General features: G+C 41.8%; 1 protein-coding gene across 1 annotated transcript; it reads right to left on the reverse strand.

Annotated features, from left to right (window-relative positions):
- Positions 1-714: 714 nt before the first annotated feature.
- Positions 715-20,311, reverse strand: LOC311111243 (sodium-dependent noradrenaline transporter-like; the record flags this gene model as incomplete). The annotated part of the gene is made up of 6 exons (XM_084153956.1): positions 715-822; positions 1,622-1,753; positions 3,003-3,141; positions 14,854-15,091; positions 17,195-17,326; positions 20,014-20,311. The coding sequence occupies 6 exons, from the start codon at positions 20,309-20,311 to the stop codon at positions 715-717; spliced, it is 1,047 nt and encodes a 348-aa protein (XP_084010082.1).
- Between the last annotated feature and the right edge of the window lie 550 nt (positions 20,312-20,861).

The raw sequence follows: 20,861 nt of genomic DNA on the forward strand, positions 1-20,861 counted from the left end.
CATAACGTTTCCTACAGATTTCCTCATGGTTCTATTTAAACCAATAGAGAAATGTTTTTGTTTACAAGCAAACGTCACGTTCGAGTGGTGCACGCCCATGCTCACATCAAAACGCCCTGTAGCAGATAGCTATACACCTTGACAAACTTAGCAGTGAGTGAATGATGACCATGAAAACACACAAGACTGATGGCTATAGCTAATCAGCTATGTTCAACAAGTATATTATTCTTCTGGCTTTATCTAGCTCTATTTGTGATATTTTACCTTGCCTTGCTGGCTTGCTAGCTCACGTTTTCTAAAAGCAGAATGGGTCTAACTGATAGCAGCACCCACCTCTCCACTTTCACAATAACCTATTAGTGATGACAAGGATCAGCAGACCCCACAGTCTAATGTCTGTTTCTCTGTGAGGGGTTTAGAGGACCACAGAATGGCAGGGAACGTAACACTGCCTATGGCTATAGCCATCATCTGGCCTAGCATGGGCTGCACTTATCCTGTTAGCTCCAAGCCAGAAAGTCCACTGGCCAGATACACATCACCTTTCTGTCCAGTTAAAACAGGAAAGACAAATCTAAAGAGACCTTTACACAGCACAGGATCTGTTCAATCTGATTGCCTGGTTACAGGTTATAGAAGGTCATGTAAGCCTTGTAAGGTCATGATAGAGAAGCACTGAGGACAGCACCGTGATATCAACAGTGATAAATCTTACCTGTAACAGTTGTTGTCAAATTTATTGTAGCTGGCAAATGCAATGAGCACTCCAAAGCCGGCTCCCAAGGAGTAGAAGATCTGAGTAGCAGCATCAATCCACACCTACAGCAGGAACATAGAAAGAGACTTTGTGGCCTGTGTGATCCAGCGGTTACAGTCGCTGACCCCGGCCCACTGCCCTTTGACTCACCCTTCCCCTATCGCCCCCGTCTTTCCAACACTTTACTATCTCTTCAATCAAGCAAAGAACTTAAGAAACTGCCCCACTCCTTAAAAATATAAGCCCATAGCATTATAATATAATATAAAGAGCCCATAGCATTATAATATGATACAGAGAAGAGCATTACATTTGACAGAATCTCTCCTGAGTACTGACTATCTACTGACTCTTGGCTCTAAATAATCTTGTCTCTGATATGATTCCTTGGCCATGTTTTCAAAAACATTAGAGCTCCTTACCGTTCATTTACAGCATTCTATATTAAACATTAGAGCTCCTTACCGTTCATTTACAGCATTCTATATTAAACATTAGAGCTCCTTACCGTTCATTTACAGATTCTATATTAAACATTAGAGCTCCTTACCGTTCATTTACAGCATTCTATATTGATTATGGCATATGTGAAATCACAACCTCCCAGTTTTTTTTCTTTTTTCCCTCCACTTTGTGTCCAAAAACAGCTAACACATGTTTTGGTTCCTAAATGAGTTAATTTAATTTATTTCCATATTGGATGTGACTATGGGAGCTCTAGCATAATTCCCAGGTTTCAAGAAATCCTGTTTGGCGGATCCCGGATTTCTTGTTTATTCTCTCTTGATTCCGGGAACCTGGGAATTTTTTAAGTTATTGGAAATATTGCATCCCTAATCTCAGTAACACACTGTACTGTACTCTAAAGACATGTCTGACCTTGTCGATGTGGAGGTAGGCCCGTATGCCGTCCATAGCCCCTGGCAGAGTGATGCCTCTGATCAGCAGGACAAACAGCACCACATAGGGCATGGTGGCCGTGATGTACACCACCTGGATACAACACAACACAGAACATTAGCTACATGACTACCTGCACCTGGATAAGAGCGTCTACCTGCAACCAAAAACATTTCCTCAAAGGGTTATCCTATGGGGACAGCCAAAGAACCCTTTAAGGTTCTAGATAGCACCTTTTTTTCTAAGAGTGTACGGTAGTGTTCAATACACCACCTGGACAACATAACATTACAGATTTGTCATTATTACTGTGAGATCATGTCCTATGACATACAGTGCATGACATCATGTGAATTGTTGTATTCTCCCTGGCCTGTCAGCTATGGTTACTGTATAGATGTTCTTTTTCAGATCTGTGTAGACTCATGCACTAAGCAGTACTAAACGGTGCTTAGATCTGTCAACTCAGAGACTGGTTTTTGTCACACTCCGGTTACTGTTTATAGATCTTATTTCTCAAGGTACTGTAGTGTAAACCCATGTACTACGCAGAGTGTGTCCGCACAACCACAGTTCATTTTGTGTACAGTTGCAGTGCGTGCTATACTAGGGAAAAGGAAAGGGGGATACCTAGTCAGTTGTACAACTGAATGCATTCAACCGAAATGTGTCTTCCACATTTAACCCAACCCCTCTGAATCATAGAGGTGCGGGGATCTGCCTTAATCGACGTCATCGACGCCCGGGAAGCAGTTGTTGTTGGGGGTTAACTGCCTTGCTCAAGGGCAGAACGACAGATTTTTCCACCTTGTCGGCTCGGGCATTCAAACCAGCGACCTTTCAGTTACTGGCCTAACGCTCTTAATCGCTAGGCTACCTGCCTACTACAGTAGTAGTGTGTTGTACTACAGTAGGAGTGTGTTGTACTACAGTAGGACTGTGTTGTACTACAGTAGGACTGTGTTATAATGCAGTAGGAGTGTGTTGTACTACAGTAGAAGTGTGTTATACTGCAGTAGGAGTGTGTTATACTGCAGTAGGATTGTGTTGTACTGCAGTAGGAGTGTGTTATACTACAGTATGAGTATGTGTTATACTACAGTAGGAGTGTGTTATACTACAGTAGGAGTGTGTTATACTACAGTAGGAGTGTGTTGTACTGCAGTAGGAGTGTGTTATACTACAGTATGAGTATGTGTTATACTACAGTAGGAGTGTGTTATACTACAGTAGGAGTGTGTTATACTACAGTAGGAGTGTGTTATACTACAGTAGGAATGTTTGTTATACTACAGTAGGAGTGTGTTGTACTAAGCAGTACAGTACAGTGTGTCAACAGTACCTTGCCGGAGGACTTGACGCCCTTCCAGAGGCTGAAGTAGAGAAGAAAGACCACAGCCACCAGACAGAGGACCAGCTCCCAGCGAGGCATGCCCAGGTCCTGGATCCCCCTGCTCTCATGGAGGTGGAGTACGCCACGTCTGGAGAACACACACACACTGAGTCCCGATTCTACAAGCTTCTCCCGTAGTGTTCTTTGCACACTTTCTCACATGCATTTTACAATTGTGGCAACTACCTCCAGCCAATGCTTACACCAACCCTATGCTTTTAAATCAATGACGGGGAGTATGAAAGTGTGCACTTCTGGAAAAAGGTGTAGAATCGGGAAGCATCCACATACTTAACAAGAGGATGGTGTGGAGGATGACATGCGTAACACACCCAGACCACACACACTCCAACAACACACTCCAACAACACACCAAACCTCATTTAGACCCAGATTTATGACCAAACTGTCCACAGCATAGATACCTCCTAAAACATCAAGAAAAAGATTGGAAGATATACATGCCTTATTAGGACACATACAGTATAAGGCTATATTGCAGGCTACATACAGTCTTCTCTTTTCCCTGGCCAGCCCCCAGAGAGTGCTGTGTTTGTATGGTGGATCCACCCAGGCTATGACTCAGCTGGGACAGACTCAACACATGAGCAGTCCCTGTCTGACCCTGAGTGAGGGGAGTCACCTGCTCTAAGTCAGTCATCTACACACCATTTACTCCAGTCTGAACTTAAACAACTTAAATCAGGTAGAAAGTGTATAGAAATGATAATGAATTTACATTTTTAAATAATTAAATCACTGAAAAGAAATCTTCAATCACAGTATTTTCAATATAGATTTACAGTGGGGGAAAAAAGTATTTAGTCAGCCACCAATTGTGCAAGTTTTCCCACTTAAAAAGATGAGAGAGGCCTGTAATTTTCATCATAGGTACATGTCAACTATGACAGACAAAATGAGAAAAAAAATCCAGAAAATCACATTGTAGGATTTTTAATGAATTTATTTGCAAATTATGGTGGAAAATAAGTATTTGGTCAATAACAAAAGTTTCTCAATACTTTGTTATATACCCTTTGTTGGCAATGACACAGGTCAAACGTTTTCTGTAAGTCTTCACAAGGTTTTCACACACTGTTGCTGGTATTTTGGCCCATTCCTCCATGCAGATCTCCTCTAGAGCAGTGATGTTTTGGGGCTGTCGCTGGGCAACACAGACTTTCAACTCCCTCCAAAGATTTTCTATGGGGTTGAGATCTGGAGACTGGCTAGGCCACTCCAGGACCTTGAAATGCTTCTTACGAAGCCACTCCTTCGTTGCCCGGGCGGTGTGTTTGGGATCATTGTCATGCTGAAAGACCCAGCCACGTTTCATCTTCAATGCCCTTGCTGATGGAAGGAGGTTTTCACTCAAAATCTCACGATACATGGCCCATTCATTCTTTCCTTTACACGGATCAGTCGTCCTGGTCCCTTTGCAGAAAAACACCCCCAAAGCATGATGTTTCCACCCCCATGCTTCACAGTAGGTATGGTGTTCTTTGGATGCAACTCAGCATTCTTTGTCCTCCAAACACGACGAGTTGAGTTTTTACCAAAATGTTATATTTTGGTTTCATCTGACCATATGACATTCTCCCAATCCTCTTCTGGATCATCCAAATGCACTCTAGCAAACTTCAGACGGGCCTGGACATGTACTGGCTTAAGCAGGGGGACATGTCTGGCACTGCAGGATTTGAGTCCCTGGCGGCGTAGTGTGTTACTGATGGTAGGCTTTGTTACTTTGGTCCCAGCTCTCTGCAGGTCATTCACTAGGTCCCCCCGTATGGTTCTGGGATTTTTGCTCACCGTTCTTGTGATCATTTTGACCCCACGGGGTGAGATCTTGCGTGGAGCCCCAGATCGAGGGAGATTATCAGTGGTCTTGTATGTCTTCCATTTCCTAATAATTGCTCCCACAGTTGATTTCTTCAAACCAAGCTGCTTACCTATTGCAGATTCAGTCTTCCCAGCCTGGTGCAGGTCTACAATTTTGTTTCTGGTGTCCTTTGACAGCTCTTTGGTCTTGCCCATAGTGGAGTTTGGAGTGTGACTGTTTGAGGTTGTGGACAGGTGTCTTTTATACTGATAACAAGTTCAAACAGGTGCCATTAATACAGGTAACGAGTGGAGGACAGAGGAGCCTCTTAAAGAAGAAGTTACAGGTCTGTGAGAGCCAGAAATCTTGCTTGTTTGTAGGTGACCAAATACTTATTTTCCACCATAATTTGCAAATAAATTCATTAAAAATCCTACAATGTGAATTTCTGGATTTTTTTTCCTCAATTTGTCTGTCATAGTTGACGTGTACCTATGATGAAAATTACAGGCCTCTCTCATCTTTTTAAGTGGGAGAACTTGCACAATTGGTGGCTGACTAAATACTTTTTTCCCCCATTGTATTAGCAGCACTATTTTGGTTGATTTTGTGGTCTCAGTGAGTTTATTAACATTCTTCATCAAGACTATGGGCAAAATGTAATTATTGACAATGAAAGAGGTGGGAAAGTTGTTTCCTTTTCATATAATTGCTACTTTTAATATCAATATAGCATTAAAAATAGTTTTCCAGATTGTATTTTAGCGATTCTTTTTCGAGATGCGAATATTCGGTCGCGACTGAGACAACCTGGTTCAATTTGGTTCCCGAGACAAAACCAGTTGAGAACCACTGATTTAGAGATCTTAAAACCCAGTCAAAACATCTATAAATTAATCATTGAACTAACCGTTCCACAAGATTACTGTTACTGGTCACCTAAATCAAACAACTTCAGAATGAAGTGCAAAGCTTTTATCCCAACATATTATGATCACCACATTCTGTATCCATTCAATCATCTAGCTAACAGAATCACGAGGGAAGAATGAAGGACTCAGGGTTTGGAGTACCTGAGAAAATGTTTTCTACTCTCAACATGCACAAAAGCATGCATGCACGCACACACACACACACACACACACACACACACACACACACACACCCTCCCACTCCTTCAAAGACCTTGGCAGCTAGTGGTTTTAATAACAGACTCTTGGGAGCCATTCCCATCAAAGCACTCTGACTACTACTCTCAGTTGAATGGGCGCTCAAAGGGTCAAGCGTTTTACCGGAACATAAATAAAAGAGTGGAGACGGCAGGAAGACAAATGGTAACTCATCCTTCCCTACATCAATATTGTTTCCTGCTATCTGTCTCCTCATTCCCAGATCATCCTTGGATCTTCCCAGGACAGGCATACTGAGCCACACCTGCTCTGAGTCCCACCGGACTGACCAGACTGACAGCGGATCTGGATCAACTTCCAGCTCAGCGATATTAGGGAGCATCCCGTTCCTGCTCTGCGTCTCAAGTTGCACCCTATTCCCTTTATAGTGCACTACTTTTGTCTAGGGACCATCGGGATTTGGTCAAAAGCTGTGCACTATATAAGGGAATAGGGTGCCATTTAAAGACACTGCCCTGCTCAAAGGGAAGCAGGGGTCAGAGGTCATAGTGTTTAAATGATCAACAGAATAATATTGACCTCTAGGGAGAACGGCCAGGTGTTTTTTTCCTCTTCTTCTAAACAGCTCTGAGTAAGGAGGAAGGAGTAAACTTAAGTCATAACAAGTGGACAGTATTATGGGACATCTGATCTCATTCTAATCGCAGAGGGTGCCCTAAAAGGATTTACATTTATATTGAGATGACAGATGGTTTGTTTCTGCTTTGAAAACACTGCGTTTAAAAACCAGTTAATCATAGGTCCCTGAGGGGCGGGTTGATGGCTGTTTGTTTCTTCATCTTCCAGTCTTTGAAACAGGCCTGAGGCTCAGTGTTACAGCCCAGCCGAGGGCACACTGCCATTGGGGAGAGAGATGTGGGACTCCATGGAGCCGACAACAAAGAGCCAGGCCAGATTGGTGCTCATCATGATGCTCATATCCAAGACTACGTGATCTTTATGGTCTCTGTCTCTCAAGGACTACGTGATCTTTTGGGTCTCCTATGTCTCTCCAAGACGTGATGTTTTGGCTGCTGTCTCTTTCTGGAGCCCTCGAAATAACACCCATCCCTATTCATCAGAGCAACAGCTGTCTAAGGGCTGCACATCAAAAATCCATCCATTAGCTTCATTATCTTTTTCTGGTAGTTTTTTCTCCCTTTGATTCCTCCTCTCTGTCTGTCTGTGTGACCGGTGGGCTAGCGAGGCGATCCGATCCGGCGGGCAGCCTCTCTCTGAGATGACACTGATAAGTGTAGCTACGAAATTATATCTGGATCTGATGCTCCACGTTGGTTACACAACCCACCGCCTGGCAAGCCAGAAGAGAAGACACAGGAACAAGCAAACTGTCTGTCCAGACTAGACATAAAGGACAAGGGGAATAGAGGATATGTCAGATCAGACAGTCCAGTCTGAAATATGTCTAACTGACGTGATTTATATCCTGATGATAATAAATTCAAAGCTGTTAGGTCTAGAACAGGCTTCTCAAACTAATTTTGCCACTTTCGGTCTTCACCAAGGTCCCAAGTGCCGCGCTTAAAATTGGTTTTATTTCCTCGCCATTTGTTTTTTTTTAAGAGTCCCCTATCCATTGTTTTTTAAATGTTCGATGCTCCCTGACTACCTAGTAATTTCAGATCAAATTGAGATCTCATGCCCCCCGACCTGAGGGCTGTATGTTTGACACCCCTGGTGGAGAGGGAACGAGAGGAGAGGAGAGGAGAGGAGAGGAGAGGAGAGGAGAGGAGAGGAGAGGAGAGGAGAGGAGAGGAGAGGAGAGGAGAGGAGAGGAGAGGAGAGGAGAGGAGAGGAGAGGAGAGGAGAGGAGAGGAGAGGAGAGGAGAGGAGAGGAGAGGAGAGGAGCTGTCTAAGAAGGACAGAACGGAACGGGAGACAGACACATGTTGATATTTCTGACTAGTCATGTATAGACAGGGGGTCTAGAGTTGTTGTGGTGCCTCCAGGCTGTACAGTCCATCTGATATCACACTAACATAAATGTTATCAAACATCAATGCGTTTTTCGGACCAGTTATTCTAAACTCATTCACTCTTATCTGCATTCCCAGAAATGGTCAACACATAAATGACCTGAAACTATTTGGCACACAGCCAGCCCAGCTAGTACACTACTGAGTGTCCATAACTGATGGTACAGGGACACAGCCTGGGACACAAGATACCAGTAGTACCCTGTTATTAACGGAAGTACCCAGTCTCATTGTTCAAAACCATATAAAACTAGAATATATTATGTGTATACAGTACAATGTGCATACCAAAGTATATCGATCCCTAAGGCCTGTTTTACAAATTCTAGGCAAAAATGTTATTTAAGAAGCATATATACACAACAGAGACAAACATATAATATGGTAGTGATATGAACAATATACTATTAAAAGAAACTGGAAAACAATATCTTCCAGGAAAAATTCAAACAATATTGTATGCTTTATCGAATAGTATTAATCTCTTTGGGCCATTTTCCCAGATACATATTAAGCTTATATTGAGCTTTCTTTTTAGTCAAGGACAAGACTTAGTGTGTCTCCGGGAAACCAGACATGTACAGTATGTTCTCCAGAATGAGGTAAACGTCTGACTTGACTTTAAGTAGAGACACCAAGCAGGAACGCTACTTACTACAAATCACCTCAGAACCATGCAAGTGGAACTGATGGAAAGTGAGATTGATCAAATAAAAGCTCATCATCTCTTATGTAATTGTTTGAGTAATTTCCTCTAAAAACTATATTTAATTGTGCACTTCATCAATCTAGTCACATTGAAGTCAATCATCTCAAAATTCTATGCAAATAGCCCTTTTTTAATGAAGGCTATCCATCAAGTAAAGCTGACACTAAATCAAATGCAGCTGTTTTAGCATGCAAAGGATGTAAATAATCTATAGAAACCATGTGTTGTTGATGAAACTGTGTGATAATCTAATGTTGCAACGTTCACACAGGATGTGTATAGCATGTCTGCTGATTTAAATAAAGATCATTGTTGAACTGACCATGCAATGACCACTGGGATATTCCTGACCACTGGGATATTCCTGACCACTGGGATATTCCTGACCACTGGGATATTCCTACTGAGACCAGCCTGAGGATGTATCAGACCAAGCTTCTATCACATACCTTTACCCTGGTCATACATCTACAAACATGACTGATTCCTTCTCTCAGTGTCTAGGTGATTGGCCAAATAGCTGGGGGTTGATGTGCTATACGGTGACATATTTGTGCTGGATTTAAGATTGAAGTGTTTGACCTTGAGAACTATGGGCACCTGTGGGGTAGACAGGTCATAATTTAAAAAAGTGTTCAGGTTGACCTGTGCCCTGACCCCTGACTTTTAGAGCCTCTAACATGCAGCGAGCCGAGCGAGCCGCCCTGCCACGTGACTCACCTTTAACACTAATTGAACTGCAATGATTAACAAACACATCTTCACATAAAAATACTAACTAGGTTATCTAACAAGAATAATACACACATAGTACTGTATATCAAATGCATGCTGTGTCAAAAGGAGTTGAAATCAATGGTCTATAAACAGTCTCCTCTGACCTTCCCAGAGAACATGATAATCAAATATTCCATTAAGGTTCAGCTAACCTCTGGTAGACTTGCAATAGCTCTTGGATGTATCCCACTGATAGAGGGTGGGCTAGAGAGCCAACTAAAGTCAGAGGGGGAGAAACATGTCTAAAGCAGCAGTCTCCTGAGGTAGCTAGGCTTTTGGCCGTCCTCTTACCTCACCCCTTTATAGAGCCCCATGTCTTCATAATCACTGACCCAGGTCAGCTCAGGTCCTTCAGCCTCTGCTCTTACTCAATCACTCTCATTCCCATCCAGTGGTCTACAGGCCCCCCTCCTCCACATTATATTAGATTCTAGAACTCACGCACAACTTATCTCCATGGAACCATGTGATTGATGTCCTACCAAAGATGTAGGAATATATTTATGAGAGGATTCACACACACGTTTCATCGTGTCAGGCGAAAACTATATCTATCAAACGTTTCACCATTGCAACATTTAATAGGCTACAGTCACATTCACAGTGGTTGTCTGCAGCTTGCTAGAGTGGAACTGACAAAAGCAATATGTTAGGGGTAGAGGGGTAGAAGGTGTCTACAGTACGTTTGGGGGGAGTATTTGGTTGGGGGAGTATTTGGTTGGGGGGAGTATTTGGTTGGGGGGAGTATTTGGTTGAGGGGAGTATTTGGTTGAGGGGAGTATTTGGTTGGGGGGAGTATTTGGTTGGGGGAGTATTTGGTTGGGGGGAGTATTTGGTTGAGGGGAGTATTTGGTTGGGGGGAGTATTTGGTTCAGGGGAGTATTTGGTTAGGGGAGTATTTGGTTGGAGGGAGTATTTGGTTGGGGGAGAATTTGGTTGGGGGAGTGTTTGGTTGGGGGGAGTATTTGGTTGGATATTTGATTTAAAATATTTGATTTGAGTGAATGTTGAGTGAATGGTAATTCTGGTACTTTGATCAAGAGGACACAAATACCCTGTATGTTAGTTGTTTCAAGACGTGATTTCAAGATTTTATGTTTGATTCAAAACAAACATGTTTTCTTATTGTCTTGTGTATCATTAAAATGACATTTATTCAAGGTATTGGAAAGAGAAGTCTGAGAGGGCCATGGTGTATGTTTGAGATCCCATCTGAGTGTTCAGAATGTCTAGACTTGGAACATATGAGCTATTGATCTCCCAGCAGTTGGCTTGTTCAATTAAGACTGATAAAGGTTTTGTGAGACTTCCAAGGGAGGTGTTCTGAGTTCTAACCTTTCGATAATCTAATAGCTATTTAATGGCATAATCTGAGCTGCTAATAGAATAACATGGCTCTCAATTTGTGTTGATTTAATTTGGACTGGATTTGCACTTGCCATTTAAGCAATGCTTGCAATTATAAACACCTGCTTCAAACATCCAAATCCACTATTTCACTATTTCAAGGTAGAAAAATACAGATAATTTTGTTGAGTAACAGATCAGTTTGTTATATTAATTAGAGAATGTCATCAATAATATTACGCAAAGTCAATGTAATGAAATATCCGAACATTATGCAGTGTCCTCAAAATGCTCGGATATTTCATTACATTGACTTCGCGTAATATTATTGATGACATTCTCTAATTAATATAACAAACTGATCTGTACTCAAACTGTATAAGTTTACATAACTGATTGACGTTTATTGATATATGCTGAGACAACCCAGCAGTACCATCAACACAGAAGGTATATATTTACCCAGCCTCTTGGTAGCCCAGCTTGGTTTCTGAGAATCCTAGTCTGTCATTAGGTGTTGATAGCTGTGTTGAGCCCCTGTGATAGCATTGTAACTGACACCTGCTGTGGTGTCCGCCCCTGGACGTTGCCATGACACTAATGACTATACTCCAGGGACCTTTGCACAGCAGCACCACAGATTGCAGGGCAGCGGTGATCAATGAAACCAATAATAAAGGCCTAATAGGAGAGGAAATGAGGGCCTAGCACATCCTCAGTCAGCTGAGGAGAGGACAGCAACACATCACACAGCAACACATCAACGTGGTCTTGTGTGAGAACCAGAGCAATGCAGCAGCAAAGGAAAAGTAAGCTGTGTGTTTGTGTGTGTGTGTGTGTGTGTGTGTGTGTGTGTGTGTGTGTGTGTGTGTGTGTGTGTGTGTGTGCGTGCATGCGTGTGTGTGTGAGTGCGTGCATGTGTGTGTTGAATGCTACTCCCTCAAATCTTGAAAATCTTATGAGAAAATGTCTCCTCTGTCCCTGTTCATCTCTAGCGGATACAGGACGATCAAATCTCCATATCTAAGAACTAAGAACACATGCAGCTCCTTGATTCTCTCAGAGATCGCTGCTCATTACATAAACAGACGTATGAAAGAAAGAGAATGAAGTGAGAGGGAAAACATGAAGGAAAGAGGTAGAGAGAGAGAAATGGAGAGAGAGAAAGAGATAGAGAGAGAGAAATGGAGAGAGAGAGAGAGATAGCGAGAGAGAAATGGAGAGAGAGAAAGAGATAGCGAGAGAGAATTGGAGAGAGAGGGAAAACATGAAGGAAAGAGATAGAGAGAGAGAAATGGAGAGAGAGAAAGAGATAGCGAGAGAGAAATTAGAGAGAGAGAGAGAGAGAGAGAGAGAGAGAGAGAGCGAGAGAGAGAGAGAGAGAGAGAGAGAGAGAGAGAGAGAGAGAGAGAGAGAGAGAGAGAGAGAGAGAGAGAGAGAGAGAGAGAGAGAGAGAGAAAAAAAATAGAAGAAAAAGAGAGAACGAGGGAAAGAAGGAGAGAGAGAAATCTGTTGACTCAGTCAGTGTGATCTCTCCCAGAGCGTGCAGCGGCCTGATGGTCTTGTTCCTGTTCCTGGAGCCCTGTGGGAGCAGGGGGTTTATGTCCCCCACACAAGGCCTGACTGAAATGTACAATGAGATTAGAAGTGTTGTCAGAGAAAAATCACTGTCTATTCTAGAGCTCCCACTGCCTGGGTCTCTGTGTTTTTCATTCAGTCTGTCTAGAATCAACTACAGTTATACTGGGATATAGTGGCTCTCAGGGGAGTATGGACCTAAAGCTCTTTGATAGAGCCAATGTTAATACACTAATGAGTATTCAAGATCTGTGAAGATTAATACAGTATGGGAGAATACACAAAGGACGGCATTTTCTGGTAAATAAATGCAAGAAGATATGCTGTAAGAGCAACCAACTTGACTCCATTAACTTCCCATTGTTACCAAGGTTAAAGGGGTTGACGAGAGAATTGAATGTCTATGAATAATTTTTACAGTACGGTAGAAACAGTGGTTAAGTGGAGGGTAAACACACGTAAACGTTGTTTACCTAACTTTTTCATTTTGCCCAACAGTTTACCCACCTTTTGCACAAAAACGCATTGAAAGTATAGGGAGAGTAACTTTATTCACCACAGACGGCGATCAGAGTTTACCCACCTAATATTTACCACTACATCACTGGGTAGAAAGAATGAGAGTGCAATTTTATGCTAAACGGTATAAACGATATAACGGTAACTGACTGTATTCAAGTTTAGATGGATTTACGAGAGAAAAACATTGGAGAAAATCCAGGGATGTTGATTACATAAACACACGAGACATTAATGCAGATCAGCATTTTGGTAGAGGGTCTTTAATCTGCTCTCATTGACCGCCTGTCATGCACTCTTAGGTTGCGTCCCAAATTGCTCACTATTCCTTATATAGTGCACTACTAAAGTTTGGAATGCAAGCTTAGAATGTTTTGTTTGTGCCTCCCTGGCGCTCTACTCTGTACTGCAAATCAGCTGCAAGATTGGGATGCTGCTGTATGACCCAGTCATTTCAGACGACTTCCTTTGGGCTGCAGAAGTAATCTTCACACAGAGCACTGGAAAGGAATTCTTTGAAGTGCAAACGGCTTGGGCTTTTGTGTCAACTTCAAACGCAGCATCTAAGCTTTTTTTATATGCCTTTCTGTAGAGCAATCGGTATATGGGCGGACGGCTTCAAACATTTTGGGGATACTGCACAAAAGTTTTAATGACAGTGGCCCACTTCACAGCGGAATTGCTTGAGTATGATTAGGGTTGCAAAATTCCTGAAACTTTCAATACATTTTCTGGTTTTCCAGAAATTCTGGAAAGGAGGGTTCCCGGAACCAGGAGGGAATACGTAGGAAATCGTAAACCTCCAACCAGGATATCTGGAAAACCTGGGAATTTATTGAAAGTTCCAGGAATTTTGCTAACCTAAAATTAAGTGTCATATACATCGGTACCATGCAGAGATGCAATAATAGTCAGTAAAAACACTTTTAGATTCACTGTTTAATAAAGGCCTTTGTTGCCTGAACACGTTCTGCTTAGCATGTAAGCAGATTGAGCCACGTCATCATAATCTACTGAATGGTAAAAGTCACTCTTCAATGAGACAAGGGTACAGAAGCACAAAGACACACTGTAAGACTGTGACTCTGCAGAAGTCCAAAGCTTATCTATTCCTCAAGCCACTCCAGGACTTTAGACTTCATACTGGTCAGTCTTGGTAAGATGTAGAGTGAGTAAGCAGGGGTTTCAGGGCAGGTGATAAGAGTGAGTGTGTGCAGTTTGCTGTCCAGTCACTGCTGTACACTAACTAAATATTGATTTATGAAGACCTGCCATACTGTAGATGCCATTAATAATACATTTAAAAACAGTTATTTGCTGTTTATGAAATGCTTAAGTGTACAATGTCCACTTCAAAAAGTGGCCAGACTAAATAACCAAGCTTCTAAAAGGTTGAGCCTACTTCTAACACATTTAGTCTCTGATGAAAATACTTAATTTGACACAGTTCATATTTGGCACTGTAGGTCAGCTCATTCCCATGGAGAAACATGTTAAAAGGCTGGTTTATTTGATATTTTAGCTACTGTGACAGAGGAGGGTCAGACTCAAGACACACATCAGAGGCACAGGTCAAGGAAAGGACAGGACCCAGGGTACTCAGTCATATAGAACAGGACAGAATCCAGGTTACTCACGAATTCATCTTGGCACCCAGAACCAAATCGGCTACTTGTTAAGGCTGTCACAAGAGATTACTCACTCATAGAACAGGGACAGAACCCACTGTACTCACTCATAGAACAGGAACAGGACAGAACCCACTGTACTCACTCATTGAACAGGGACAGAACTCACTGTACTCACTCATAGAACAGGGACAGAACAGAACCCACCGTACCCACTCATAGAACACGGACAGGACATAACCCACTGTACTCACTCATAGAACTCTGCAGCCGGCGTCATCTTGTACTTGGCATAAGACGTCCCGTTGCCCAGGAAGGATCCGTTTAGTAGCTTGGGGTCTGTGCAGTTCGGACTGTTCCAGGCATTGCCACAATGGAGCCAGGGCAGCTCACTGGTCATAGAGGAGAACAGGTAGTACAGAGACCAGGCTATGATGACGTTGTAGTAGAAACCCACATACAACGCTATGATGATCACAGTGTAGCCCACGCCTGAGGGAGGAAGGGAGGGCAGAATATGAGTGAGAGAAACAGAGAGAGAGAGACAGAGAGAGCGAGAGAGAGAGAGCGAGAGAGAGAGAGAGAGAGAGAGAGAGAGAGAGAGAGAGAGAGAGAGAGAGAGAGAGAGAGAGAGAGACAGAGAGAGAGAGAGAGAGAGAGAGAGAGAGAGATGGTTACATAGGTTAGGCTACAGAGGGTGAAATGCTGCTACTCCTGTATAATGTAAATCATAAATGTGTATGTAGCATGTATCCACAAGACTTTGGACAGCAGAGACCGCTGAAAACCAAGCACGGCAGTGGAATACCAGCTAGTATTATGTAAAAAATAAAAATAAAAAAAATTGAGGAAATGTGAGGATTCAACCACTTATTTCACCTGATTCAATGTATTATTTTAGCAAAATGTGATGTGCTATAACTTTACCATCAGAACAGGCAGCAGATGGACTTAACAATGTCAGTTTAACATTGTTATACACTCTAATGTACTGACTGAGGTTTTCACACATACAGTACATCTTGCACGTCTGTTCTTGTCATGTGTAATAAGATCATATCTGTCTGGTTCTCCAGTATTCATACAAATCATTTATCATTTTTCATAACTTGCAAGAACAACAATATACAATAGACTTTATGTGTAACATACTGTAAATGTAAAACACTGCCTGTAAACTTCTGGCTAAGCTTTCAGGTTCAACAGTTCAGATGCCATGGTGTGTGTGGTAACAGTATGCCATGCTGATAAGGCTCAGTAGTAAAACTAATAAACAAACTGCCTTTATGTGTCCATCTACATTACAATGCATATCTATGTTTATACAGAATATCTACTGTATGTTTATTGTTGTACAGTATGTGTCTAGGGCATTTACTGGATACTTCTAAACAACCACATCTTTACTTCCTCTCTCCTCTGATCAAAGCTTTTGAAAAAGTGGACAGGGAGAGCTGAAGACAGGAAAATGAAGAAGAGAGGTATATACGAGAAAGGAGAGATGGAAGAAGACGATTATAGGGGAAAACCACTGGGCACAAACTGGTTGAATCAACATTGTTTCAATGTAATTTGTCAATGTATTGTGACGTGAACTCTATGTGTAAAATTCATTGGATTTGCAAAAACTGTTAGTTTGAAATTTCAACCACAGGATTATGTCATCATGGTTACCAATTTTCAGCATAGATAAAGCTTGTATAAAATATGTTGAATTTGTATGTTGAGTTACATCCACTAGCATTAAAAAAACAACAGGCTGGGCAGCACCTCCTACTGGAGAATGTATATATCTACAGCTATCCCTTTGGGCTCCCATCCAGGGTTTTAACCAAGCCCAGCCGTGCTTAGCTTTGAAATGTATCACTGACTATCACCATTGTGCTATCGTGAGAATGATTGTTGCGAGACCTCTACTTAAAAACTAAATAGATTCACTGTTGCTATTAAAGTCATTCCAAAGGCTGTGTTTAACAGAGATTTAACATATAGCATCAACGATGCTATTTAGGCCTTTATAGCCTTTGCATCAACACATATTGTTTCAATTCAACTTCTAAATATACAATAAATAGGCCTAGGGTTTGAAGCTTTGCTTGATTTCAAATGTAATCTACAAGTTAATAATGTATATGTTGGATTCAACGGCTCCATCTCAACCAAAAATCTAAGTTATAGAATAGGACTAAATCAAATACAACTTTATTTATAGTGCATTTAAAGTTTGATTTGATTTGATTTAGTCCTATTCTTTAACTTAGATTTTTGGTTGAGATGGAGCCGTTGAATCCAACATATACATTATTAACTTGTAGATTACATTTGAAATCAAGCAAAATTGGAATTAAAGCCAGACTCAGTGGCACAGATGGAACTATACAAGCAGAAGATACATATCCTTCAAATGGTGATACTGTAACTATAAATGTCTTCTTATGTAATCATATCTTCACAATTTCTATAATAATCTGCCCGGAATCTCGAACGGCATTGATCAATTGTGGACAATGGCCAGGAGACTTGAGAAGGTGAGAGAGGAGGCAGAGGTTAGGAAAGAGATGGAACAGAGAGATGGGAGAGAGAGAGAAAGCTCACCTTTAAAGACAGGGCAGATCTTCCAGACTGTAGCAGCGCCTTCCCTGTTGTACTGTCCCAGGGCTAGTTCCATATAGAACAGAGGCATCCCAGCAATCACCAGGAACAGAATGTAGGGGATCAGAAAGGCACCTGAAATCACGACAAAAACCCACAAAACAATGTTTTTGAACGTGATCCTTTTGGCATTTGTGTTGCAGCCCAAGACAACATATTTAGCATTTTGTGGGTGTTTTTCACCCTAGCAATTTGTGTTGATGATGATTTCTAAAGAAAAATAACACGAAACAGACATCAACATGGACTCTCCAGGCACAGACAGTGAATTGCTTTTTATGTTCCAGTGAATTCTAGGAAGAATTAAATTCCCTTTGGTATTTGGTATTTTGGTATTTTATTAGGATCCCCATGAGATGTAGTAAAAGCAGCAGCTACTCTTCCTGGGGTCTACACATAACATGAAACATGACATAATACAGAACATTAATAGACATAACAGAACTACATGAAAAAATGTAAAGGCACACGTAGCCTACATATCAATACCTACACACAAACTATCTAGGTCAAATAGGGGAGAGGCGTTGTGCCGTGAGGTGTTGCTTTATCTGTTTTTTGAAACCAGGTTTGCTGTTTATTTGAGCAATATGAGATGGAACAGAGTTCCTTTATCTAGTATAATTGAAAATATCTTTGTATGCAACATTATAACAAAGAGCTGAGCGTTGGGCTGCATTATAGCCTTTCAGAAAGCGCTAAATGAACATGACCCACAGCTGAAGAGTTGGCACCACAGGACACAACACTGCAACACACAGTTCACCAGATAAAGATACACATGTCTATTTTTACCCCGGGAAGTGGAATGCTGCCAAAGGGGACAGGAAATCTAGTAAACACTAAAACCGAGCACACAGCCATGTAATCTCCATAGACAAACATTGGCAGTAGAATGGCCTTACTGAAGAGCTCAGTGATTTTCCGCGTGGCACCGTCATAGGATGCCACCTTTCCAACAAGTCAGTTCATCAAATTTCTGCCCTGCTAGAGCTGCCACGGTCAACTGTAAGTACTGTTATTGTGACTCTGCCGCGAAGTGGTAGGCCACATAAGGTCACAGAATGGGACCGCCGTGTGCTGAAGTGTGTAGCACGTAAAAATCGTCTTCCCAGAAGAGTGGAGGCTGTTATAGCAGCAAAGGGGGGACCAACTCCATATTAATGCCCATGATTTTGGAATGAGATGTTCGACGAGCAGATGTCCACATACATTTGGTCATGTAGTGTATGTATTAATTTGCGGATGTCCATAACCATTTTGTATGATATGTTACGAATTACAATTCTTATTATATGTTACGAATTTGGAAAACGTACAATATGTTAAGAATTTGCCAAATGTACAATATGTTACAAATTTGCAAAACGTATGACATGTTACAAAGTCTAGCTAGGTGGCTAACGTTAGCTAGCTGGCTAACGTTATCTAGGTTAGGGTTAAAGTTAGGATTAAGTTTAGGAGTTAGGTTAAAGGTTTAGGGGAAGGGTTAGCTGAAAGGGTTAAGGTTAAGGTTAGATAAAAGGGTTAATGTTAGGGGAAGGTTAGCTAACATGCTAAGTTGTTGCAAACTAGCTAAAAAGTTGCTAATTTGCTAAAATGCTCAAGTTGGCTGTGATGAGATTCAAACTCGCAACCTTTGGGTTGCTAGAAGTTGGTGTTATATGCCCACCGACCCTGACCATCTGTTTTGTGTGACCACACCAAAAGTAACATTTCATACTAATTTGAGTGTACCGGATTTATGTTTACTATGTTAAGTCTAGCTTATGAGACCAGGATGTTGCTCTTAATGGTCTAGACCACTTGTCAAGGCCTGCGGGCTGGATCCGGGCATTGAGCCCATTCAATCCACCATTCAGTCCGGCCCTGGTTTGATTTTTTTTGGTGTAAATATTTGTTATTCTTTTATTTCTTTATTTAAATTTAGGGGGGAAAGGATCTCAATCAACATTGAAATTACTAAAATCAAATCGAAACTGTGTAGAAATGATACTGGACCTACATGTATTGTCTATTCACTCCCTCCAACTTGCTAACAGTCATCACAGTGAGGATAGAGGACAATTGTCTGGCAAATTTTGACTGGCGAAATATAATACATTTTAAGCATGGCCCTCTGGACCTCGCTGAAGACCGAATGCCGCCCGCGAGGAAAATGTTTTTTTGACACCCCTGATCTAGACACTTTTAAATTAAGTCAATCATTATTAACATATTTGCAAAATTATCATTATTAACATATTTGCATATCTATCTGCTCAACTGTGAGTATTTAAATATTTCCTGACATGTGCCACCAGCAATAAGGCGCCTATGAGCCAGCAGCTGGTGTGAATGGGTTATGAGCCAACCCTTTACAGTAAGATACAGTAGCACCCAGATACAGTGAATGTATTTGCAGTTGACTCAACCACACTGACCTGAATGAATTTATGCAATGAGGTATATCCGTTTTCCTCTTACAAGCAAAGCCTCTTGGCTCAAGAAAGGCTGCGCACTGTTATTTGGGGATTTCAAAATATGTTGTCACAACACTGACTAGTGACTGGTACGTTTGGTAGCATACAAACTAACAGATTGGCACATTTTATCATAAGCTCACTAAGAAAGTTATTTCACAACAGTAAAACAAAGTTGATATTAGTTCCAAAGCAGTCTCGCCTTGCCATACCAAGCCTGGTTCTCGACGAGGATAGTTCCAAAGAAACCTAGGAAAGTCTTAACAGAAGTCTTTACAGAAGTTATAACAGTTCACTCACCTCCTCCATTCTTGTAGCAGAGGTAAGGGAATCTCCAGACATTGGCCAAGTCCACTGCGAAGCCTATGACGGATAGGAGAAAGTCTATTTTCTTTCCCCATGTTTCCCTCTCCTCCAGCTCCTCAGCGGTGCAGGGGGTGCCGTGCGTGCTGGGGGTGGGCATGATGGTCGAACTGGTATACTGGACCCCATTCTGGTCCTTCAACAGTATCAGTTCCACCTCCTTCTTCTCCACATTGCAGGGTTTCAGCGGGGCGACTGATGACAGCTTGTGGTCTGACAGGACCTGGATGTTCATCTTTTCTCCGGTGTCGGTGTGAAGCTCGCCGACGGCCTTGTGCTCTCACGGCACCGAGGAAGTATCGGTGGCGGAGATGATGCTCGCGCTGCGGTGAACCGTGATGACGATGGGAGTCCCGCTAGCGTGGAAAGGCAAACTCCGCATAAGTGACTCTTCTCTCCACGAACTACAGTGGACTCCACCGCATTCATCGGCTAGAGAGGTAACAAAAAATATATATACATTCAGAAGTTTGGAGAGGTGGAATAGTTATGAAAAGTTATGTTTTATAGCTACACTAGCTCACAGAGGGGAATAGCCAAAAGTATTTCCTTGTTTCAGAAACCTTAAATCATATAAACTACTAGTCATGCTATTGGTAACTTACAAAATATTAAAATAAACTTAATTAACAGGTGAACGTCGTAGAATAGGTTTAGGCTATTCTATTGGTTCTGCGTATTTCTCATAATCCCCGTGCGCATTTGTTGAACGCAGCTAAGCAACATAGGGTATTCAATCAAATTGATACAAACTGGCAGCAATACACCATAAAATATAAGTAAAA

Source organism: Coregonus lavaretus, assembly GCF_964263955.1.
Source record: "Coregonus lavaretus genome assembly, chromosome: 37".
Classification (NCBI taxonomy): Eukaryota; Metazoa; Chordata; class Actinopteri; order Salmoniformes; family Salmonidae; genus Coregonus; species Coregonus lavaretus.